The 24,356-nt window shown below is 51.7% G+C and overlaps 2 protein-coding genes and 1 long non-coding RNA gene across 6 annotated transcripts in view; 2 read left to right on the top strand and 1 right to left on the bottom strand.

Moving 5' to 3' along the window:
- The first annotated feature begins 183 nt into the window (after positions 1-183).
- MTHFD2 (methylenetetrahydrofolate dehydrogenase (NADP+ dependent) 2, methenyltetrahydrofolate cyclohydrolase) lies at positions 184-20,218 on the top strand. The gene is made up of 8 exons (XM_033081433.1): positions 184-269; positions 1,713-1,897; positions 2,605-2,727; positions 13,838-13,990; positions 14,428-14,535; positions 15,783-15,875; positions 17,699-17,824; positions 18,827-20,218. The coding sequence occupies exons 1-8, from the start codon at positions 184-186 to the stop codon at positions 18,964-18,966; spliced, it is 1,014 nt and encodes a 337-aa protein (XP_032937324.1). The 3' UTR covers positions 18,967-20,218.
- On the top strand, positions 5,344-5,734 carry LOC117007957. Its single transcript, XR_004420228.1, has 3 exons — positions 5,344-5,495; positions 5,539-5,557; positions 5,596-5,734. It is a non-coding gene; the product is annotated as an uncharacterized LOC117007957 (long non-coding RNA).
- Positions 20,219-22,882: 2,664 nt separating the features above from the next.
- Positions 22,883-24,356, bottom strand: part of SLC4A5 (solute carrier family 4 member 5) — a 36,817-nt gene continuing 35,343 nt past the window's right edge. For 3 of the 4 annotated variants that reach the window (XM_033081106.1, XM_033081105.1, XM_033081107.1), the window contains one exon: positions 22,883-23,657. In XM_033081106.1, coding sequence (XP_032936997.1) covers positions 23,492-23,657 — 166 coding nt within the window. In that variant the 3' untranslated portion in view covers positions 22,883-23,491. The remainder of the gene's footprint in view (positions 23,658-24,356) is intronic. The other variant, XR_004420215.1, reaches the window with a different exon arrangement.

The raw sequence follows: 24,356 nt of genomic DNA, 5'->3' as shown, positions 1-24,356 counted from the left end.
AGCTCGGCCGCAGGAGCTCTTCCGCACCCTGAATTCGGTTCAGGTGCAAACCTGGATCAATCACTTTGGCCGCGGAACCCCATTGGCTGCCGCGGGAGGGCGGGGCTCACCGCGCTATATAAAGGGCGGGCAGCCGCGTTGCCCTCAGCGCTGTTCCCGCTGCTGCTGAGGCTCGGTCCTGCCATGGCTTCCGCGCTCCGGCCCCTCCGCGCTCTCAGCCGCTCCGCGCTGGAGCCCCGCGCCCGCCGCCTGCAGCTCAGCGCCGCCCGGTACGGCCCGGGACACCGGGGGGGTGTGGGGGAGGCTGGGAGGCAGGTTGGGAGCAGTGCCCGCCCCGCTCCGCTCGCTGAGGGCTGGGCGGGGGCAGGCCCAGCCCGGTTTGGGTGCCCCCAGGGACGGGGTCCGGCCCGATCGGCCGCTGCGGGTCCGGGCTGAGCGGGCGGGCCCCAGCGGCCGCGCCGGGCGCTGCAGGCTGATGAAATCCCGCGGCCGCCTTGCGTGGGAGTGTGGGGCTGTGGTGGGAGGGAGCGGGAGCGGCCCCGGGCTGGGGGCATGGAGACAGCCCGATCATCCCCGGGGAGAGAGGGACAGAGACCCTGAACACTCCTCAGAACGAGAGGGACAGAGACCCTGAACACCCCTCAGAGAGGTAGGGACAGGGACCCTGAACATCCCTCAGAGAGAGAGGAACAGAGACCCTGAACACTCCTCAGAATGAGAGGGACAGGGACCTTGAACATCCCTCAGAGTGAGAGGGACAGAGACCCTGCACACCCCTCAGAATGAGAGGGACAGAGAATACTGCACATCCCTCAGCATGTGAGGGACAGAGACCCTGCACACCCTCAGAGAGAGAGGGACAGGGACCCTGCACATCCCTCAGAGAGACAGGGACAGGGACCCTGCAACACCCCTCAGAGAGAGAGGGACAGATTCTATGCTCATCCCTCGGAATGTGAGGGACAGAGACCAGCCCACAGCAGGGCTGTTCCCGGGTGAGAGCAACAGAGACACCCTGATCATCCCCAGAATGAAAGGAATAGAGACCCTCTGGACGCTAGGGTGAGAGGGACAGAAACACCCCTGAGTGAGAAAGAAGGAGACCACCCCCTCTTCTTGATTATTTCTTGGCATGGAGGGGACAGAGACCCCTGAGCATTCCCTAGTGTGACAGGGACAGAGACCACCCTGACCATTCCCTGGGCACTGCTGTGACAAGGACAGAGACCTCTGAGCACTCCCCAGGCTCTGGGGTGATGGGGCAGAGAGACCCCTGAGCATCCCACCCTGCTCCAAGGAGTGTTCTGAGCTCACTCTTTGGCCCTGAGAACCTCTGGTGCTTCTCCCTCTCCCTGGGAGCAGCCCAGCCTCCGGGGAAGATCCCAGTGAGTTTTGGATCAGTCCCCGGGGAATGGGCACGGCCCCGAGGCTGCAAGAGCCCAGGGAATGTTTGGACAACGCTCCCAGGGATGCACAGGGTGGGATTTTGGGGTGTTGTGCCAGAAGTTGGGGCAGTGATCCAGCTCAGGATATTCTGATTCTGCCTCATTTGTTCCCAGCTTTGATGCTGGAACCAGGCCTAGAGTGTGCTGCTGCCAAAGGCCCTGACAAAGCACAGGGACAGAGCCTTTCCCCCCTGGTTTTCCTGCTCCATCCTGCCCGGGGCTGGCAGCTGGTGGCCCCGGGGCTGTGGTGACACTTTGCTGCTGCAGGGGGGACGCCGTGGTGATCTCGGGGAGGAAGCTGGCCCGGCAGATCCGGCAGGAAGCGCGGCACGAGGTGGAGCAGTGGGTGGCTGCAGGCAACAGGAGGCCCCACCTGAGCGTGGTGCTGGTGGGGGAAAACCCGGCCAGCCACTCCTACGTCCTCAACAAAACCAAAGCAGCGGCTGATGTGGGTGAGTGAGAGGTTTCCTTCCCAAAAAAGCACAGTCTGGTTGGGAATCCTCAATGCTGGAAGCTCTTTGGGGTGCACCCACCTGTTGGCTTTTTGCCTTCACCCAGAATTTGGGTTCTTGTGGCTGCCCACTTGTGCTGGAGTGTGGTTAAATGTGATCTGTTGGACCCTTCAGGGCAACTCAAGCTCTCCGATTGGGGTTTTTCAGCTCTCTCAGATCCATAAAAAGCACAGGAGGGGATTTTTGGCCTCCTTTTCCCATCTTTTCCCTTGCTGCTGTCTGACTCCTTCCCATCCTGCAATCCAAGGTCCTGCTCAGGGTTAGGGGCAGTCAATGGTGTCATTTAACCTGGGTTAACACCTGAAGCTGCTTTTGGAGTTAGACAAACATCCCTTTTTTACCATGTCCAGAGGCCTCTTGGGCCCTGTGGTTTTATTTTTTCGGGGAACAGCCTTTGCTGGGGTTTCTCCCAGCTCTGGGAGTGTCCCAAACACCCTTTCCCAGTCCACCAGCCCCACATAACCATCCTCAACAACAAATCCCAAGCCTTGTGAAGGTCTCTCCAGCCTGGAGCTGCACAAACCCTTTCTTTCTCGGGTGCTCCACCCAGATGTAGCCAGGCAGTGAAGCGGGGCAGTTCAAACCCACAAAATGTGGATGGGTTGCCCTTTTGTGGCTGGCTGATGCCGTGGGTGTGGCCGTTGCAGGGATCAGCAGCGAGACCATCCTCAGGCCGGCCTCCATCACCGAGGAGGAGCTGCTGGAACTCATCGGAAAACTCAACAGCGATGCGGCCGTGGACGGGCTGCTGGTGCAGCTTCCCCTGCCCGGTGAGCAGTAAATTCCCCCCTGCTGCATTCCCAGAAAGCTCCCAAGGGTTGCAGGATGGGGAATCCTGCCCTGATCCTCCCCTTCAGCAGCAGCTGCCCGCAGGGTTCAGTCTCTGCAGGTCATGGAATCTATTCCTGTCCTGGAGGATCAATTTCCCAGGCTGGGAGTTTGAACTGGGTGTGGCTTTGAGGCTGGAAATACTCTGGGTTATGAGCAGAGTGGTTTTGGGATTGCAGAGTGCTTCCAGTGCCCTGTGCTGGGAGCTGGCAGCCTGCAACTGGGAGTGCTGAGGAGCTTCAGGCCACAAACTGTGAGGGGGCTCCAGGGCAGAGCTGCAGCTCAGGGCTTGGGGCCAAAGCTCCAGTTTGGGGTCACAATTCCAGCTCAAAGCTCATGGTCAGAGCTCCAGCTTGGGGTTCAAATTCCAGCTCAAGATTCAAGGTCAGAGCTCTGGTTTGGGATTGCAATTCCAGCTCAGGAGCTGGAGTCACATCTCCTGTTTGGTGTCACAATTGCAGCTGAAGGCTTGGGGGGTCACAATTCCAGATCCGGACTTAGAGTCACAACTTGGGCTGAGGGACAAAATTCCAATTTAAGACTCAGGGTCACAATTCCAGCATGAGGTCACAATTTGGCCTCAGGGTCACAATTCACTTCCATTGTGAGGTCACAATTCCATTGTGAGGTTACAGTTTAGGCTCAGGGTCACAATTGCAGCTGAAGGCTGGGGGTCAAAGCTCCCATTTGGGGCTCTCAATTCCAGTTTTGGGTCAGAGCTGCAGCTGGGGTCAGAGCTCCTGTTTGGTGTCACAATTCCAGCTCAGGGCTGGGGCTCAGAGCTCCCATTTGGAATCACAATTTCAGCTCAGGAGCTGGATTCACATCTCCTGTTTGGTGTCACAATTGCAGCTCAAGGCTGGGGGTCACAATTCCAGGTCAGGACTTAGAGTCACAACTTGGGCTCAGGGACAAAATTCCAATTTAAGACTCAGGGTCACAATTCCAGCATGAGGTCACAATTTGGCCTCAGGGTCACAATTCAGTTCCATTGTGAGGTCACAATTTGGGCTCAGGGTCACAATTCAATTCCATTGTGAGGTCACAATTCCAGTGTGAGGTCACAATTTGGGCTCAGGGTCACAATTCAATTCCATTGTGAGGTTACAATTTGGTCTCAGGGTCACAATTGCAGCTCAAGACTGGGGGTCAAAGCTCCCATTTGGGGCTCACAATTCCAATTATGGGTCAGAGCTCCCATTTGGTGTCACAATTCCAACTCAAAGCTCGGGGTCAGAGCTCCACTTTGGTGTCACAATTCCAGCTCAGGACTGGGGCTCAGAGCTCCCATTTGGGATCACAATTCCGCCTCAGGGCTGGGGATCTGAGCTCCAGTTTGGGGTCACAATTCCAGCTCAGGAGCTGGACTCACATCTCCTGTTTGGTGTCACAATTGCAGCTGAAGGCTTGGGGGTCACAATTCCAGGTCAGGACTTAGAGTCACAACTTGGACTCAGGGACAAAATTCCAATTTAAGACTCAGGGTCACAATTCCAGCATGAGGTCACAATTTGGCCTCAGGGTCACAATTCAATTCCATTGTGAGGTCACAATTTGGCTCAGGCTCACAATTCAATTCCATTGTGAGGTCACAATTCCAGTGTGAGGTCACAATTTGGGCTCAGGGTCACAATTCAATTCCATTGTGAGGTCACAATTTGGCCTCAGGGTCACAGTTGCAGCTCAGGGCTGGGGGTCAAAGCTCCCATTTGGGGCTCACAATTCCAGTTTTGGGTCAGAGCTGCAGGTGGGGTCAGGGTTCACATTTGGGGTCACAATTCCAGCTCAAAGCTCGGGCTCAGAGCTCCCATTTGGAATCACAATTCCAGCTCAGGAGCTGGAGTCACATCTCCTGTTTGGTGTCACAATTGCAGCTGAAGGCTTGGGGGTCACAATTCCAGATCCGGACTTAGAGTCACAACTTGGGCTCAGAGACAAAATTCCAATTTAAGACTCAGGGTCAGAGCTTCAGTTTGGGGTTAAAATTCCAGCATGAGGTCACAATTTGGCTCAGGGTCACAATTCAATTCCAGTGTGAGGTCACAATTCCAGTGTGAGGTCACAATTTGGCCTCAGGGTCACAATTCAATTCCATTGTGAGGTCACAAATTGGGCTCAGGGTCACAGTTGCAGCTCCGGGCTGGGGGTCAAAGCTCCCATTTGGGGCTCACAATTCCAGTTTTGGGTCAGAGCTGCAGCTGGGGTCAGAGCTCCAGTTTGGGGTCACAATTCCAGCTCAGGAGCTGGAGTCACATCTCCTGTTTGGTGTCACAATTGCAGCTGAAGGCTTGGGGGTCACAATTCCAGATCCGGACTTAGAGTCACAACTTGGGCTCAGAGACAAAATTCCAGTTAAAGACTCAGGGTCATAATTCCAGTTTGAGGTCACAGTTTGGGCTCAGGGTCACAATTGCAGCTGAAGGCTGGGGGTCAGAGCTCCCATTTGGGGCTCACAATTCCAGTTTTGGATCAGAGCTGCAGCTGGGGTCAGAGCTCCCATTTGGTGTCACAATTGCAGCTCAAAGCTGGGAGTCAGAGCTCCAGTTTGGGGTCACAATTGCAGCTGAAGGCTTGGGGGTCACAATTCCAGGTCAGGACTTAGAGTCACAACTTGGGCTCAGAGACAAAATTCCAATTTAAGACTCAGGGTCACAATTTCGGTGTGAGGTCACAATTTGGCCTCAGGGTCACAATTCAATTCCATTGTGAGGTCACAATTTGGCTTCAGGGTCACAATTCAATTCCATTGTGAGGTCACAATTCCAGTGTGAGGTCACAAATTTGACTCAGGGTCACAATTCCATTGTGAGGTCACAATTTGGGCTCAGGGTCACAATTCAATTCCATTGTGAGGTCACAATTCCAGTGTGAGGTCACAATTTGGACTCAGGGTCACAATTCAATTCCATTGTGAGGTCACAATTCCAGTGTGAGGTCACAATTTGGCCTCAGGGTCACAATTCCAGCTCAAAGCTCGCGGTCAGAGCTCCAGTTTGGGGTCACAATTCCAGCTCAAAGCTCGGGGTCAGAGCTCCAGTTTGGGGTCACAATTCCAACTCAGGGCTTGGGATCAGAGCTCCAGTTTGGGGTCACAATTCCAGCTCAGGAGCTGGAGTCAGATCTCCTGTTTGGTGTCACAATTGCAGCTGAAGACCTGGGGGTCGCATTTCCAAGCCAGGACTTAGAGTCACAACTTGGGCTCAGAGACAAAATTCCAATTTAAGACTCAGGGTCACAATTCCAAGGTGAGGTCACAATTTGGCCTCAGGGTCACAATTCAATTCCATTGTGAGGTCACAATTCCAGTGTGAGGTCACAAATTTGACTCAGGGTCACAATTCCATTGTGAGGTCACAATTTGGGCTCAGGGTCACAATTCAATTCCATTGTGAGGTCACAATTTGGCCTCAGTGTCACAATTCAATTCCAGTGTGAGGTCACAATTTGGGCTCAGGGTCACAATTGCAGCTCAAGGCTGGGGTCAAAGCTCCCATTTGGGGCTCACAATTCCAATTTTGGGTCAGAACTGCAGCTGGTGTCGGAGCTCCTGTTGGGGTCACAATTCCAACTCAAAGCTCGAGGTCAGAGCTCCAGTTTGGGATCACAATTCCAGCTCAGGACCTGGAGTCAGATCTCCAGTTTGGCGTCACAATTGCAGCTGAAGCCTTGGGGGTCACAATTCCAGGTCAGGACTTAGAGTCACAACTTGGGCTCAGGGACAAAATTCCAATTTAAGACTCAGGGTCACAATTTCAGTGTGAGGTCACAATTTGGGCTCAGGGTCACAATTCAATTTCAGTGTGAGGTCACAATTTGGCCTCAGGGTCACAATTCAATTTCAGTGTGAGGTCACAATTTGGCCTCAGGGTCACAATTCAATTCCATTGTGAGGTCACAATTCCATTGTGAGGTCACAATTTGGGCTCAGGGTCACAATTCAATTCCATTGTGAGGTCACAATTCCAAGGTGAGGTCACAATTTGGCCTCAGGGTCACAATTCAATTCCAGTGTGAGGTCACAATTCCAGTGTGAGGTCACAATTTGGCCTCAGGGTCACAATTCAATTCCATTGTGAGGTCACAATTCCATTGTGAGGTCACAATTTGGCCTCAGGGTCACAATTCAATTTCAGTGTGAGGTCACAATTTGGCCTCAGGGTCACAATTCAATTCCATTGTGAGGTCACAATTTGGCCTCAGGGTCACAATTCAATTCCATTGTGAGGTCACAATTTGGCCTCAGTGTCAGAATTCAATTCCATTGTGAGGTCACAATTTGGCCTCAGTGTCACAATTCAATTCCAGTGTGAGGTCACAATTTGGGCTCAGGGTCACAATTGCAGCTCAAGGCTGGGGGTCAAAGCTCCAGTTTGGGGTCACAATTCCAGCTCAAAGCTCAGGGTCAGGGCTCCCATTTGGGATCACAATTCCAGTTTAGGGTCAGAGCTCCTGTTGGGGGTCACAATTGCAGTGTGAGGTCACAATTCAATTCCATTGTGAGGTCACAATTTGGCTTCAGGGTCACAATTCAGTTCCATTGTGAGGTCACAATTCCAGTATGAGGTCACAGTTTGGGCTCAGGGTCACAGTTGCAGCTCAAGGCTGAGGGTCAAAGCTCCCATTTGGGGCTCACAATTCCAGTTTTGGGTCAGAGCTCCTATTTGGGGTCACAATTCCAGCTCAAAGCTCGAGGTCAGAGCTCCAGTTTGGGGTCACAATTCCAGCTCAAGGCTGGGGGTCACAATTCCAGGTCAGGACTTAGAGTCACAACTTGGGCTCAGGGACAAAATTCCAATTTAAGACTCCGGGTCACAATTCCAGGGTGAGGTCACAATTTAGGCTCAGGGTCACAATTCAATTCCATTGTGAGGTCACAATTTTGGCTCAGGGTCACAATTCAATTCCATTGTGAGGTCACAATTTGACCTCAGTGTCACAATTCAATTCCAGTGTGAGGTCACAATTTGGGCTCAGGGTCACAAATGCAGCTGAAGGCTGAGGGTCAAAGCTCCCATTTGGGGCTCACAATTCCTGTTTTGGGTCAGAGCTGCAGCTGGGGTCAGAGCTCCCATTTGGGGTCACAATTCCAACTCAAAGCTCGGGGTCAGAGCTCCAGTTTGGGGTCACAATTCCAGCTCAGGACTGGGGCTCAGAGCTCCCATTTGGAATCACAATTCCAACTCAGGAGCTGGAGTCACATCTCCTGTTTGGTGTCACAATTGTAGCTGAAAGCTTGGGGGTCACAATTCCAGATCTGGACTTAGAGTCACAACTTGGGCTCAGAGACAAAATTCCAATTTAAGACTCAGGGTCACAATTCCAGGGTGAGGTCACAATTTGGCCTCAGGGTCACAATTCAATTCCATTGTGAGGTCACAATTTGGCCTCAGGGTCACAATTCAATTCCATTGTGAGGTCACAATTTGGCTTCAGGGTCACAATTCAATTCCATTGTGAGGTCACAATTTGGCCTCAGGGTCACAATTCAATTCCAGTGTGAGGTCACAATTTGGGCTCAGGGTCACAATTGCAGCTCAAGGCTGGGGGTCAAAGCTCCAGTTTGGGGTCACAATTCCAGCTCAGAGCTCAGGGTCAGGGCTCCCATTTGGGATCACAATTCCAGTTTAGGGTCAGAGCTCCTGTTGGGGGTCACAATTGCAGTGTGAGGTCACAATTCAATTCCATTGTGAGGTCACAATTTGGCTTCAGGGTCACAATTCAGTTCCATTGTGAGGTCACAATTCCAGTATGAGGTCACAGTTTGGGCTCAGGGTCACAGTTGCAGCTCAAGGCTGAGGGTCAAAGCTCCCATTTGGGGCTCACAATTCCAGTTTTGGGTCAGAGCTCCTATTTGGGGTCACAATTCCAGCTCAAAGCTCGAGGTCAGAGCTCCAGTTTGGGGTCACAATTCCAGCTCAGGAGCTGGAGTCACATCTCCTGTTTGGTGTCACAATTACAGCTCAAGGCTGGGGGTCACAATTCCAGGTCAGGACTTAGAGTCACAACTTGGGCTCAGGGACAAAATTCCAATTTAAGACTCAGGGTCACAATTCCAGGGTGAGGTCACAATTTAGGCTCAGGGTCACAATTCAATTCCATTGTGAGGTTACAATTTGGCCTCAGGGTCATAATTCAATTCCAGTTTGAGGTCACAATTTTGGCTCAGGGTCACAATTCAATTCCAGTGTGAGGTCACAATTTGGGCTCAGGGTCACAAATGCAGCTGAAGGCTGAGGGTCAAAGCTCCCATTTGGGGCTCACAATTCCAGTTTTGGGTCAGAGCTGCAGCTGGGGTCAGGGTTCACATTTGGGGTCACAATTCCAGCTCAGGAGCTGGAATCAGATCTCCTGTTTGGTGTCACAATAGCAGCTGAAGGCTCGGGGTCACAATTCCAGATCCGGACTTAGAGTCACAACTTGGGCTCAGAGACAAAATTCCAATTTAAGACTCAGGGTCACAATTTCAGTGTGAGGTCACAATTTGGGCTCAGGGTCACAATTGCAGCTCAAGGCTGGGGGTCAAAGCTCCAGTTTGGGGTCACAATTCCAGCTCAAAGGTCAGGGTCGGGGCTCCCATTTGGGATCACAATTCCAGTTTTGGGTCAGAGCTCCTGTTGGGGGTCACAATTCCAGCTCAAAGCTCGAGGTCAGAGCTCCAGTTTGGGGTCACAATTCCAGCTCAGGAGCTGGAGTCAGATCTCCTGTTTGGTGTCACAATTGCAGCTGAAGCCTTGGGGGTCACAATTCCAGTGTGAGGTCACAATTTGGGCTCAGGGTCACAATTCAATTCCAGTGTGAGGTCACAATTTGGGCTCAGGGTCACAATTCAATTCCATTGTGAGGTCACAATTCCAGTGTGAGGTCACAATTTGGGCTCAGGGTCACAATTCAATTCCATTGTGAGGTCACAATTTGGCCTCAGTGTCAGAATTCATTTCCAGTGTGAGGTCACAATTTGGGCTCAGGGTCACAATTGCAGCTGAAGGCTGGGGGTCAAAGCTCCCATTTGGGGCTCAAAATTCCAGTTTTGGGTCAGAGCTTCCATTTGGGGTCACAATTCCAGCTCAGGACCTGGAGTCAGATCTCCTGTTTGGTGTCACAATTGCAGCTGAAGCCTTGGGGGGTCACAAATCCAGATCCGGACTTAGAGTCACAACTTGGGCTCGGAGACAAAATTCCAATTTAAGACTCAGGGTCACAATTCCAGGGTGAGGTCACAATTTGGCCTCAGGGTCACAATTCAATTCCATTGTGAGGTCACAATTCCATTGTGAGGTCACAATTTGGCTTCAGGGTCACAATTCAATTCCATTGTGAGGTCACAATTCCAGTGTGAGGTCACAATTTGGCCTCAGTGTCACAATTGCAGCTCAAGGCTGGGGGTCAAAGCTCCAGTTTGGGGTCACAATTCCAGCTCAAAGCTCAGGGTCAGGGCTCCCATTTGGGATCACAATTCCAGTTTAGGGTCAGAGCTCCTGTTGGGGGTCACAATTGCAGTGTGAGGTCACAATTCAATTCCATTGTGAGGTCACAATTTGGCTTCAGGGTCACAATTCAGTTCCATTGTGAGGTCACAATTCCAGTATGAGGTCACAGTTTGGGCTCAGGGTCACAGTTGCAGCTCAAGGCTGAGGGTCAAAGCTCCCATTTGGGGCTCACAATTCCAGTTTTGGGTCCAGAGCTCCTATTTGGGGTCACAATTCCAGCTCAAAGCTCGAGGTCAGAGCTCCAGTTTGGGGTCACAATTCCAGCTCAGGAGCTGGAGTCAGATCTCCTGTTTGGTGTCACAATTACAACTCAAGGCTGGGGGTCACAATTCCAGGTCAGGATTAGAGTCACAACTTGGGCTCAGGGACAAAATTCCGATTTAAGACTCAGGGTCACAATTCCAGGGTGAGGTCACAATTTGGCCTCAGGGTCACAATTCAATTCCAGTGTGAGGTCACAATTTGGCCTCAGGGTCAAAATTCAATTCCATTGTGAGGTCACAATTCCATTGTGAGGTCACAATTTGGGCTCAGGGTCACAATTCAGTTCCATTGTGAGGTCACAATTCCAGTGTGAGGTCACAATTTGGGCTCAGGGTCACAATTGCAGCTCAAGGCTGGGGGTCAAACCTCCCATTTGGGGCTCAAAATTCCAGTTTTGGGTCAGAGCTCCCATTTGGTGTCACAATTCCAACTCAAAGCTCCGGGTCAGAGCTCCAGTTTGGTGTCACAATTCCAGCTCAGGACTGGGGCTCAGAGCTCCCATTTGGAATCACAATTCCAGCTCAGGAGCTGGAGTCACATCTCCTGTTTGGTGTCACAATTACAGCTCAAGGCTGGGGGTCACAATTGCAGGTCAGGACTTAGAGTCACAACTTGGGCTCAGGGACAAAATTCCAATTTAAGACTCAGGGTCACAATTCCATTGTGAGGTCACAATTTGGCCTCAGGGTCACAATTCAATTTCAGTGTGAGGTCACAATTTGGCCTCAGGGTCACAATTCAATTCCATTGTGAGGTCACAATTTGGGCTCAGGGTCACAATTCAGTTCCATTGTGAGGTTACAATTTGGGCTCAGGGTCACAATTGTAGCTCAAGGCTGGGTGTCAAAGCTCCCATTTGGGGCTCAAAATTCCAGTTTTGGGTCAGAGCTTCCATTTGGGGTCACAATTCCAGCTCAGGGCTGGGGTCAGAGCTCCAGTTTGGTATCACAATTCCAGCTCAAAGCTCGGGGTCAGAGCTCCCATTTGGGGTCACAATTCCAGCTCAGGAGCTGGAGTCAGATCTCCTGTTTGGTGTCACAATTGCAACTGAAAGCTTGGGGGTCACAATTCCTGATCTGGACTTAGAGTCACAACTTGGGCTCAGAGACAAAATTCCAATTTTAGACTAAGGGTCACAATTCCAGGGTGAGGTCACAATTTGGCCTCAGGGTCACAATTCAATTCCATTGTGAGGTCACAATTCCAGTGTGAGGTCACAATTTGGCCTCAGTGTCAGAATTCAATTCCATTGTGAGGTCACAATTTGACCTCAGTGTCACAATTCATTTCCAGTGTGAGGTCACAATTTGGGCTCAGGGTCACAATTGCAGCTCAAGGCTGGGGGTCAAAGCTCCCATTTGGGGCTCAAAATTCCAGTTTTGGGTCAGAGCTTCCATTTGGGGTCACAATTCCAGCTCAGGACCTGGAGTCAGATCTCCTGTTTGGTGTCACAATTACAGCTCAAGGCTGGGGGTCACAATTCCAGATCCGGACTTAGAGTCACAACTTGGGCTCAGAGACAAAATTCCAATTTAAGACTCAGGGTCACAATTCCAGGGTGAGGTCACAATTTGGCCTCAGGGTCACAATTCAATTCCATTGTGAGGTCACAATTTGGCCTCAGGGTCACAATTCAATTCCATTGTGAGGTCACAATTTGGCCTCAGTGTCAGAATTCAATTCCATTGTGAGGTCACAATTTGGCCTCAGTGTCACAATTCAATTCCAGTGTGAGGTCACAATTTGGGCTCAGGGTCACAATTGCAGCTCAAGGCTGGGGGTCAAAGCTCCAGTTTGGGGTCACAATTCCAGCTCAAAGCTCAGGGTCAGGGCTCCCATTTGGGATCACAATTCCAGTTTAGGGTCAGAGCTCCTGTTTGGTGTCACAATTGCAGCTCAAGGCTGGGGGTCACAATTCCAGATCCGGACTTAGAGTCACAACTTGGGCTCAGGGACAAAATTCCAATTTAAGACTCAGGGTCACAGTTCCAGCATGAGGTCACAATTTGGCCTCAGGGTCACAATTCAATTCCATTGTGAGGTCACAATTTGGCTTCAGGGTCACAATTCAGTTCCATTGTGAGGTCACAATTCCAGTATGAGGTCACAGTTTGGGCTCAGGGTCACAGTTGCAGCTCAAGGCTGAGGGTCAAAGCTCCCATTTGGGGCTCACAATTCCAGTTTTGGGTCAGAGCTCCTATTTGGGGTCACAATTCCAGCTCAAAGCTCGAGGTCAGAGCTCCAGTTTGGGGTCACAATTCCAGCTCAGGAGCTGGAGTCACATCTCCTGTTTGGTGTCACAATTACAGCTCAAGGCTGGGGGTCACAATTCCAGGTCAGGACTTAGAGTCACAACTTGGGCTCAGGGACAAAATTCCAATTTAAGACTCAGGGTCACAATTCCAGGGTGAGGTCACAATTTGGGCTCAGGGTCACAATTGCAGCTCAAGGTTGGGGGTCAAAGCTCCCATTTGGGGCTCACAATTCCAGTTTTGGGTCTGAACTGCAGCTGGGGTCAGAGCTTCCATTTGGTATCACAATTACCAGCTCAGGGCTGGGGATCAGAGCTCCAGTTTGGTGTCACAATTCCAGCTCAAAGCTGGGAGTCGGAGCTCCAGTTTGGTGTCACAATTCCAGCTCAAAACTCATAGTCAGAGCTCCAGTTTGGAGTCACAATTCCAGCTCAGGAGCTGGAGTCACATCTCCTGTTTGGTGTCACAATTGCAGCTGAAGGCTTGGGGGTCGCAATTCCAAGCCAGGACTTAGAGTCACAACTTGGACTCAGGGACAACATTCTAATTTAAGACTCAGGGTCACAATTCCAGCATGAAGTCACAATTTGGCCTCAGTGTCACAATTCAATTCCATTGTGAGGTCACAATTTGGGCTCAGTGTCACAATTCAATTCCATTGTGAGGTCACAATTTGACCTCAGGGTCACAATTCAATTCCATTGTGAGGTCACAATTTGGGCTCAGGGTCACAATTCAATTCCATTGTGAGGTCACAATTTGGCTTCAGGGTCACAATTCACTTCCATTGTGAGGTCACAATTCCATTGTGAGGTCACAATTTGGGCTCAGGGTCACAATTGCAGCTGAAGGCTGGGGGTCAAAGCTCCCATTTGGGGCTCACAATTCCAGTTTTGGGTCAGAGCTGCAGCTGGGGTCAGAGCTCCAGTTTGGGGTCACAATTCCAGCTCAAAGCTCGGGGTCAGAGCTCCATCCCAGGGCTCAGGTTGCAGCTGAAGATGAGAGCTGCAGAGCACAGCTGGTCCCTGAGAGCTCCTTGCCCTCTGCAGCGCACATCGACGAGCGCAGGGTGTGCAACGCCGTCAGCCCGCATAAGGACGTGGACGGGTTCCACGTGCTCAACGTGGGCCGCATGTGCCTGGACCAGGACTCCATGCTGCCTGCCACGCCCTGGGGCGTCTGGGAGATCATCCAGAGGACAGGTGAGAGCAAATGCTGCAGGGTCCTGGGAATTCCAGTTGGGGGAAAGCAAATGTTGAGTTTGGCTGACTCCTTGGAATTCCAGCTTGGGTTGAAGGAATCCCAACTGGAGAGTTCAAGGGTCAGGCATGAAGGGTGACATGGGTGACACCTGAACCCTGTGTGACAGGGACAGCACCTAGGGAACGGCTGGAGCTGAGTCTAAAGGTTTTGGGCTGGGTTTGGGGAAAGGTTCTGCCCCCAGAGGGAGGGGGCACAGGGAAATGGGCACAGCCCCGAGGCTGCCAGAGCTCCAGGAGCGTTTGGATTTTGGGGTGTCTGTGCAGGGCTGCCAGGGTGGGAATTTGGGGTGTCTGTGCAGTCCCAGGGCTGGATCAGAGATCCTGTGGGTCCCTCCCAGCTCAGGACAGGCTGTGCCTGTGTGATTTGTCCCCTGCAGGGATCCCCACGCTGGGCAGGAACGTGGTGGTGGCGGGCAGGTCCAAGAACGTGGGGATGCCGATTGCGATGCTGCTCCACACCGACGGCAGCCACGAGCGCCCCGGAGGTAGGGGCGGGGTGGCCTCGGGCAAGGACCCCCCCAACTCTCCTTTTCAGCCTCCTGAAGCACTCCCTGCAGTTCCCAAGGTCCCTCCCAACTCTCCTTTTCAGCCTCCTGAAGCACTCCTGCAGTTCCCGAGGACCTTCCCACCTCTCCCTTTCAGCTTCCTGAAGCACTCTCAGCAGTTCCCTGGTCAGGGATCTGGCCTGGGGTGAAATAATCCTCAACGTGATCTTAAAATGACAGATTTGGAAAAGGTCTCCAAGGTCGTGGAATCCAACTGTCACTCAGCCCTGGGCACCACCAACCCACGGTCTCAAGTGCCACATCTACACATGGTGTGAACCCTTCCAGGCCTGGGGCCTCCCTCTGGGTGGCCTCTTCTGAGATTTTCCCATCTTTCTGTGATGGATTTTTTCCTGATATCCAACCTCAGCTTCCCCTGGCACAGCTGGAGGCTGTTCCTGTTCCCTGGGAGCACAACCTGACCCTGCCCTGGCTGCCCCCTCCTGTCATTGTGGAGAGCCAGAAGGACCCTCCAAGTCTCCTTCAGCAACTTCTTGTCCTGTCCCACCCCAAATCCGTGCCTCTCCCTCCAAGGGCTGATCCTGGGGTTCACCAGCAGCCCCTGATGTTCTGAGGAGCTCTGGGGTAGCCTTGGAGGTGAAGATGATTCCTTAAAACCAATACCTTCATGGACAAAGCTTCTCTAACTGAAGTTACAAAGTGGTGTGTTTATTAAGTCACTCTAGGGGGTAATTCCCTAAAGATGAACCCTACAAAGTTCCTTTGCCCTCTATTTATTTTCCAAAGTCGTACATTCCATGCATATGAATAACCCCAGCACCTCCCATCCCTTCTCTGTATTAAAGTGAGGCCAATAGTCCATCACGTGTGCACAATTCTTCTCTTGAATTGGGTGAGTCTTCTTAAAGGATGAAATAAGGAAGTTTTTATAAGGTCTCTGTGACCCTCTGGCACAATCCAAGGTCCCCTGCTTTGTGCTTGATTGGTATAAAGTCCAGGTGTTAGTCACTGTTTTACTGGTTACAATTTGTTGTTATAATCATCTTCTGTAACTGATAATGGCAACTAATACCTCTTTTATCTCTAGCTTAAGCTTCTGGTAATTATTAGCCTGTCATTTCTTTATCTGGCTTAGACCCTGATCAATATGGATTGCTTCTAACAAAGCTGCAGAGCAGTGGCTGTGTTTGGGAGCTGTGTGTGAGTTGCTGCCCCTGTCCCCGCAGGTGACGCCACGGTGACGATCTCGCACCGCTACACGCCCAAGGAGCAGCTGAAGCAGCACACCATCCGTGCTGACATCGTGGTGGCAGCTGCAGGTGAGGGGGCCTGGGGGGTTCCTGCTGGGAATGCTGGCCATGGAATGTCCTGGGGGCTCTCTGAGGGGGTCTCTGAGGAGCTGGGATCGCCTGTGGTGGAGCTGAAAATCTGATTTGGTGTCTCCAGTTTGGGGTTCTGCCTTTGGGATGGGGAGCCTGGCAGGGAGCAGCTGATCACAGCCTGAACTGCCAGGGAGAGTCGTGGGATGGGCTGGGCTGGGAGGGAAATCAGCAGGATCATGGATCCCTGCACAAATACCCCAAAATCTCACCCTGGGTATCCCTGGAACCCTGCACAGACACCCCAAAATCTCACCCTGTCCATCCCTGGAACCCTACACAGATACCCCAAAATCTCACCCTGGGTATCCCTGGAACCCTGCACAGACACCCCAAAATCTCACCCTGGGTATCTCTGGGACCCTGTACAGACACCCCAAATTCCCTCCCTGTCCATCCCTGGCAGCCCTGCACAGACACCTCAAATTCCCTCCCTGTCCATCCCTGGAACCCCGCACAGACACCCCAAATTCCCTCCCTGTCCATCCCTGGCAGCCCTGCACAGATACCCAGGGTGAGATTTTGGGGTATCCCTGGCAGCCCTGCACAGACACCCCAAAATCCAAACACTCCTGGAGCTCTGGCAGCCTCAGGGCTGTGCCCATTCCCTGGGCAGTGCCCAGCACCCTCTGGGGGCAGAACCTTTCCCCAAACCCCAAACCCCCCAGGCCCAGCTGAAGATGGGGTATGGATGAAAAGTGCTGGAAAGCCGAGGAGTGCTGGGGGAGGCTCTGGGCAAAGTTGGGGTGGGTGTGACCTGGGAGGTGTGAGCAGAGCAGGAGGAGACTCCAGGATGGAGATAAAACCAGGCTGGGGGTGGATCCCCCCGATATCTGGCCAAACCAGACCTTCACCCCACCCTGGTTAGCCCCAGGAAGTTTCTCCCAGCCCTCCTTCCCTCCCTGGCCCAGCCAAAGCTGAGCCCAGCTGGGCTGGGATGGATTTGGGCACTGCCCCAGCTCCTCCTGCCTCAGTGTGGATGGAAAATGCAGCAAAGAGCCACAGAGGTGAAATGCTGGAAGGTTTCCCATTGCAGGGGAGTCAGGTCCTGGCTGCTCTGCCAGAACTCCCCGAGGAGGAGGATTTCTGTTCTGTGCTCAGAGATTATCAGGGAACACAGAATCACAGAATTTGGACTGCAAGGACCTTAAAGGTCATCCTGTTCCAACCCCCTGCACACTTCTCACCAGATCAACCCCATCCAACCTGGCCTTGGACACTTTTCAGGGATGGGGCAGCCACAGCTGCACTCCCAGGGAGAGATTCCTTCCAGAAATCCAACTGAAATTTCCCTTCTTCCAGCTGAAATATCTGAGCTGAGCCACCAGTAGCTGGTTGTGCCACTGAGGGGAGATTGGCATTTCTTAGGATGGTTTAGGTTGGAAAAAACCCCTTAAGACTCTTGAATCCCATTTCTTGGGGAAGCAGGAAAGCCCAGGTGCTTGGAACATCCTTGAAACATTGGGATGAGGGGGATCTGCATTTCTTAGGTTGGAAAAAACACCTTAAGACTCCTGAATCCCGATTATTTTGGGAGGCAGGAAAGCCAGGTGGGTTGGAACATGCTGGGAATGTTGGGATGAGAGGCATCAAAGGGGTAGATTTGCGTTCCTTAGGATGATTTATGTTGGAAAAAACACCTTGAAGATTCCTAAATCCCATAATTTTGAGAAGCAGGAAGGTGCAGGTGGGTTGGAACACCCTGGGAGCACTGAGATCAGGGGGAGGCCGAGCCCCTCTGAGGCTGTGGCTGTGTTTTCCAGGCATCCCCAACCTGATCACGGCCGACATGATCAAGGAGGGCGCGGCGGTGATCGACGTGGGCATCACCAGGGTGCAGGACCCCGTCACGGCCAAGCCCCGCCTGGTCGGGGACGTGGACTTTGAAGGTGAGGAAAAGCTCTGGATCCTTTTTGGGGCACTGAGGAGCAGGGACAAAGCCTGGTTTGTGTCACTGAGCTCGGGAATCTCCTGTGGGGACGCTCCAGAGGAGCCTCCTGAGCCTCAGTGCTTGAGTCCCAACCTCTGCTCCAACCCTGCTCTTGCATTTCATGTTTCTGTGCTAGAAATCCACTTTTAGGCCTGGCTTTTTGGTGCTTCCTGCCCCAGCTTTTTGGTGCTTTTGGGCCTGGCTTTTTGGAGCTCCGAGGTCTGACTTTGTGTGCTTTTAGGCCTCATTACTTGTGCTCTTAAACCCAGCTTTTTTGGTACTTTTTGGTCTGGCTTTTGTGTTTTCAGAGCTTGGTGCTTTTAGGCCTGGCTTGGTACTTTTGGGCCCGGCTTTTTGGCACTTTTAGGCCTTGCTTTTTGGTGCTTTTAGGCCTGGCTTTTTGTTGTTTTGGACCCTTGTGCTTCCAGGCTTTGCTTGGTGCTTTAAGGCCTAGCTTGGTGCTTTTGGGCCCAGCTTTGTGGTGCTTTTAGGCCTGGCTTTCTGGGGCTCCCAGGCCTGGATTTTTGGCACTTTTAGGCCTGTTTTTTTGCTGTTTTGGACCCTTGTGCTTCCAGGCTTTGCTTGGTGCTTTTGGATTTGGCTTGGTGCTTTCAGACCTTGGCGCTTTTAGGCCTTGCTTTTTGCCACTTTTTTGGGCCTGGCTTTTTTGGCACTTCTAGGCCTTGCTTTTTGGTACTTTTTTAGGCCTGGCTTTTTGCTGTTTTGGACCCTTGTGCTTCCAGGCCTGGCTTGGCACTTTTAGGCCTGGCTTGGTGCCTTTCCCGACCTTGGCCTTGGCAGTTAAGCTCCTTTCACACCCAGGCTGGACTCACTAGGCCGTGCCCCCAGACCAACAAAAACCCACCTGGAGCCCGTTCTTAAAGTGTTAATCCTGACACAACCTGGGTGGCTTTAGGCTGGGAAGCCTGGCCTGGCCCTTAAGCCAAGCTTTTCCCCTCAGGGGTGAGGAAGAAGGCGAGTTACATCACGCCAGTGCCCGGCGGCGTGGGGCCCATGACAGTGGCCATGCTGATGAAGAACACCATCATCGCTGCCAAGAAACTGCTGAAACCCAAACAGCTCGAGGCTCTGCCTGCCTAGCCCAGGACTCTTGAGCCAGGCCTAGCTGGGGGCCCCTAGGAGCCAGGCCTAGCTAAGGGCCCCTCAGAGCTGGGCCTAGCCAAGGGCCCCTTGAGCTAGGCCTAGTGAGGCACCTGTGAGAGCTGGGCCTAGCCAGGGGTCCCTCAGAGCCAGAGCTAGCCAAGTGCCCCTCAGAGCTGGGCCTAACGAGGGGCCCTTGAGCTGGGCCTAACCAGGGCCTTTCTGGCCCATGACATTCCAGACTGACTCCCAAACAGGCCGATAGAAAATGCAATATTTTTTATTTATTGTCTCGCACGTGGGGCTTTTCCCCACTCGCAGGTCACAGGTATTTATTGGAAGTGTGGTTGAGCTGGGATTATCCAAACTCCTCTTGCTTTGTGTTTGAGCTGGGATTATTCACACTCCTGCTTTGTGTTTGAGCTGGGATTATCCACACTCCTGCTTTGTGTTTGAGCTGGGATTATCCACACTCCTGCTTTGTGTTTGAGCTGGGATTATCCACACTCCTGCTTTGTGTTTGAGCTGGGATTATCCAAACTCCTGCTTTATGTTTGGGCAGGGAATGTCCAAACTCCTCCTGTTTTGCATTTGAGCTGGGATTATCCAAACTCCTGGTTTGTGATTGGGATGGGATTATCCAAACTCCTGCTACTTTGTGTTTGAGCTGGGATTATCCACGCTCCTGCTTTATGTTTGGGCACTCCTCCTGTTTTGTGTTTGAGCTGGGATTATCCACACTCCTGGTTTGTGATTGGGATGGGATTATCCACACTCCTGGTTTGTGTTTGAGCTGGGATTATCCACACTCCTGTTTGTGTTTGAGCTGGGACTATCCACGTTCCTGAGCCAGCCCAGCTCCTGCAGGAGCTGCTGGAGATCCTGGCAATCCCAGCAATCCCATGGGATTCTCACCTCCATGCTTCTGTTCTCCAATTCCTGGCATTCCCAGTTTCCTCCTCAGCGCTGTATGTTTAGTTTAAGCTCTTCTGTAGAGGAATTACTTGAAAAAAAAATTCCAATGAAAGCCATATTTGTGTCCTGGGCCTGCACAGGTCCTGGGCTGGTGTAACATGTTCTGGAGTGCAGCTAGGCTGAGCTTTTTTGCTCTTTGGATTGTGAATTTTTTAAAGCCTTTTTTTTTTTTCCTAACCAAAGAACACCGGGGTGGGGGGTGGAGGTTTCCTGCACTGTGTTGTAAAGTGTGAGTGCTCAGTGAGTAGTGCAGGCTGGCTAAATAAAGTGTGAGAAGACAAAAAAAAAATCCTCTCTGTGCCCTGATTATTAATAATTACTGACCAGTTTATTTCACTTCTGGAAAGGAGCAGGAGTTGTTTTTGCAGCCTCTGTGAGCTGCCTCTCAGCAGGGCTCCCACCCAGAGAGACAAAACTGATCCACCTGGGCTGAAAAGTGGGAAAAATCTCGTCCTTTCCTACCTGGACAAATCCTGCCCAGCTTCCTGCATGTTCCCTGGCTAAACCCACAGCAGGGGATGAAGGAATTTGTTTGCAGGCTCTGATTATTCCCTGCAGGATTGTCCAGGTGAATTTTGGGCTCTCCTCTTTCCAGAGGGGCTGATCTCACCTTTCTCAGAGCAGGAAAGGTTTGTTGTGATGCCAGACTCGACAATCTCAGAGGTTTTATTCCGACTTTTTGGGTTCCAAAAGGCTGGAGGTGCCACTGGTTCTGCAGCCCCAGCGCTGACCCCCTCCTGCCAAAACCCTGTGGGGAGGGAAATTTGGGATTCCTGGATGTGCCCCAGAAACACACAGAGGGCTGAGACTCGTGGAAACAAGGTTTTTATTAGGTTGTATCACCGAGAAATACAAAATGGTTCAAGTGGTGCCGTGCTGGAGGTGGCTGAGCCGAGGCTGCTGCGCTTTGTACAAAAAAACCCAAAAACAGCGCGGGGAGCTTTGCCAAAAAAGGGACAAACTGAGCCCAAAGCAGCCTGGCTCCAGCTCTGCCCTCCGGTGCAGCTCCCAGAGCCCACAAGCCTGGGAAGCAGAGAAAAGTGAACAAAACCTGCTGGCTGCAAATGTCAGAGCCCAGCTGGAGCACGCTGCAGCGAGCACAGGGTGGGGACAGGAGCTACGAGGGAACCCCTCGAGTGCTGGGGACCAGGGCCAACCCAGGGCACTGCCAGGTGTGCCCAGGAGCTGCCAGAACCAAAAACTGGAAATGGGAAACGGCCGTCAAGTCTTTGTGGGGTTTGAGTATTTACAGGGATTGTCCTGTGCCCAGTTCAGACCAGTTTGCAGTGTGTGACTGGTCCCAGTTGCATGTTTAACTGGTCCCAGTTGCAGTGTGTGACTGGTTACAGTGTGTGACTGGTGTCCTGGTGTGTGACTGGTGTCCCACTTGCAGTATTGAGCTGGTCCCAGTTGCAGTGCTGAACTGGTGTCCCAGTGCTGCTGGTGTGAGTGTCAGGTCGGTCCTGCTCATGGAAAGGGCCTGGGGGCTCTGGGAGGGAACAGAACTGAAGGGTTTATCCAGAAAAAACAGGGAGAACATTGATTTGAGGGGTTGCTAAACCACGGCTGGGCCTGGGCCGTGGGTGGAGAAAATTCCTTTAAAGCCTCGGCACAACTGGGAAAATGGCAGAGCCAGCCCAGCTCAGCCTGCCTGGATCCCGAGCTGCTCCTTTCCCGGGTGGGAAGAGCCCCCTGGGGACCCCAAAATACTGCTGGGTGGAACTGGGAGCACTGGGGGGCAGGGGCTGGGGTGGGAGTGGAGCCCCTGGGCAGAAGAGCCCAAGGGAATCCAGGAATTCCTCCAGCTAGGAGATTCCTCCAGAGGGAGAATCCTGGGACTCCCCCAGCCAGGGGATTCCTGCAGAGGGAGAAGGGTTGGAGGAGGGCTGGGGCTGGGAGAGGTCAGGGGTGAGGATGTGGGGTGGGTGATCAAACGGCTTTGCTGCAGCCACTGTTCCCATTTCCCTGTGGAAACCAGCCTGGATTCCATCAGAAACACTTCCCATCTCCCTCAGGAACCATTCCTGACTCCCTGCATGAACCATTCCCGACTCACTTAGGAACCATTCCCATCTCCCTGCATGAACCATTCCCATCTCCCTCAGGAACCATTCCCAATTCTCTCAGGAACCATTCCCGACTCCCTGCAGGAGCCAAGGCCCCATTCCCTGTTCGCTTGTCCCCCTTTGTTGCCTTCAGGTGGAAAAACCCCTCACCCTGAGCTGCTCCTCCTCCTTCCCTTCCCTCCCCAGACACTGGCTCCTCTCTATCCTGCCATGCCTCCTCTTCCTCCCCATCCCAGGAGCTTCCTCTTCTTCATCCCCATCCTGCCTCCTCCTCCTCATCCCAGGAGCCTCCTCTTCTTCATCCTCATCCTGTTGTGCCTCTTCCTCCCCATCCCAGAAGTCTTCTTGTCCCAGGTACTTCCTCTTCTTTATCCCCATCCTGTCCTGCCTTCTCCTCTTCATTTTCATCCCTGATGCATCCTCCTCCTCATGCCCAGAGCCTCCTCTTCTTCATCTTCATCCTAGGTGTTTCCTCCTCATCCTCCTCTTCATCCTCATCCCAGATGCTTCCTCCTCCTCATCCCAGGAGCTTCCTCCTCTTCATCCCCATCCTGCTGTTCTTCCTCCTCATCCCCCTCCTCCTCCCTCTCCCAGCACAGTCAGGTTCCTCCAGCCCCGCTGCTGCTCCTGGGATGCCCAGCAGGATTTGGAGCAGCCCCACTCACGATTCCCTCCCCAGGACGGGGCTCCCCAAGAGCCACATGGTGATTCCAGGGGTCTGGAGCAGGGATGTGCTCTCCCCATTCCTCTCAGCCCCACAAACCTGCTCCCACCCCAAAAACACCTCCCCAGATCATTCCCCTTTTCCATTGGCACATCCTGGCTGCTCCCACAGCCCCGAGCACCTGCAGCTCCTCCAGCCCAGCAACCACAGCAGGGCCAAAATCACAAATTCCACCATTCTGGGGCCAAAATCACCAATCCCGAATTTCCAGGCAAAAATCACCAATTCCACTTTCCTAGGGCCAAAATCACTGATTCCACCTTTCTAGGCCAAAATCACCAATTCCACTTGCTGAGGCCAAAATCACAATTCCACCTTTCTGGGGCCAGAATCACAAATTCCACCTTTCCAGGCCAAAATCACCAATTCCACCTTTCTAGGCCAAAATCACCAATTCCACCTTTCTGGGGCCAAAATTACCAATCCCATTTTTATGGGGCCAAAATCACAATTTCACCTTTTCAGTGCCAAAATCACAATTTCACCTTTTCAGTGCCAAAATCACCAATTCCACCTTTCCAGGCCAAAATCACAATTTCACCTTTCCGGCCCCATTCCGCCGCCAGCGGCGATGCCTTTTCTCCCAATGGGAAGAGAGGGAATTCCAGAACGCGCGACCCTAAAATCTACCGGAGTGCCGGGACCGCCGGGGCCTCGCGCGTCCGGCAGAGAGAAATAAACCCAATTTCCTTTATATATATATATGAATATGGCGATATCGATATATATATATAAATTAACCGCCCGGCGGCGCGCGGGGCTATAGCGTGGTCTCGCTGCCCACGTCCCGCGGAGCCTTTTCCGTGTCGCTGTCCTCGTAGTCCGACTCCATCTCGATCTTCACCTGGGGCACGGCACAGATGGGGTTTCGGGAGTAGTTAAAGGCGGGAGACGATGGGCACGAGATCTTCAGGTGCAGGGTGATACTGGGGGGCAGGAGGGGAGAGGGGGGTCAGCAGCCAGGGGGGCTGCCCCCACCCCAAACCCGCCCTGGGGGAGCCTGGTGCCTGAAGATTTGAAACATTTTATATCATTTTTCCTACATTTTCCATGTATTTATAATTTTCTAAAAATGTATTTTTAAATATATTTTTCATATGTATTTTCCACATGTTTTCCATGTATTTTTAAAAATATTAATATATTATTACTATATATTTTTCATAAATTTTCCATGTATTTTATATCTGGTTTTCATGTTTTCCATATCTTTTCAGTATTTTTCATATATTATTCCTATGTATTTTTCATGTATTTGTAGATATTTTTCATATATCATCCATATTAATATATATTTTTCACTTTTTTTCATATATTCTCCATATATTTTCCATATATTTTCTATATATTTTGTGCATTGAAAAATAATTTTTCCTTTTTTAATATATTTAAAATATATTTTATTTATATTTTCCATATATTTTTAATTTCTATTTCATACATTAATATATTATTCCCATATATTTTTCATGTTTTTAATATATTTTCATCTATTTTTCGTCTATATTTTTCATATCTATTTCATGTATTTGTCATATATTTTTCATCTATTTTTCATATATCCTATATTATTCCTATATCTTTTTCATAAATTTTCAATATATTTTATATCTATTTTTCATGGT

The sequence above is a fragment of the Catharus ustulatus genome, chromosome 27 (genome assembly GCF_009819885.2).
Source record: "Catharus ustulatus isolate bCatUst1 chromosome 27, bCatUst1.pri.v2, whole genome shotgun sequence".
Taxonomy (NCBI): Eukaryota; Metazoa; Chordata; class Aves; order Passeriformes; family Turdidae; genus Catharus; species Catharus ustulatus.
Note: the sequence above shows the minus strand (reverse complement) of the source record. Positions and strands in the feature narration are given on the sequence as shown.

Bases quoted from the DNA above. Each gene is read 5' to 3' on its own strand.
- MTHFD2 (XM_033081433.1), top strand. From the start codon at position 184: ATGGCTTCCGCGCTCCGGCCCCTCCGCGCTCTCAGCCGCTCCGCGCTG. The intron at 13,991-14,427 runs GTGAGAGCAAAT...TGTCCCCTGCAG, and splicing joins GGAGATCATCCAGAGGACAG to GGATCCCCACGCTGGGCAGG. The intron at 14,536-15,782 runs GTAGGGGCGGGG...CTGTCCCCGCAG, and splicing joins CAGCCACGAGCGCCCCGGAG to GTGACGCCACGGTGACGATC.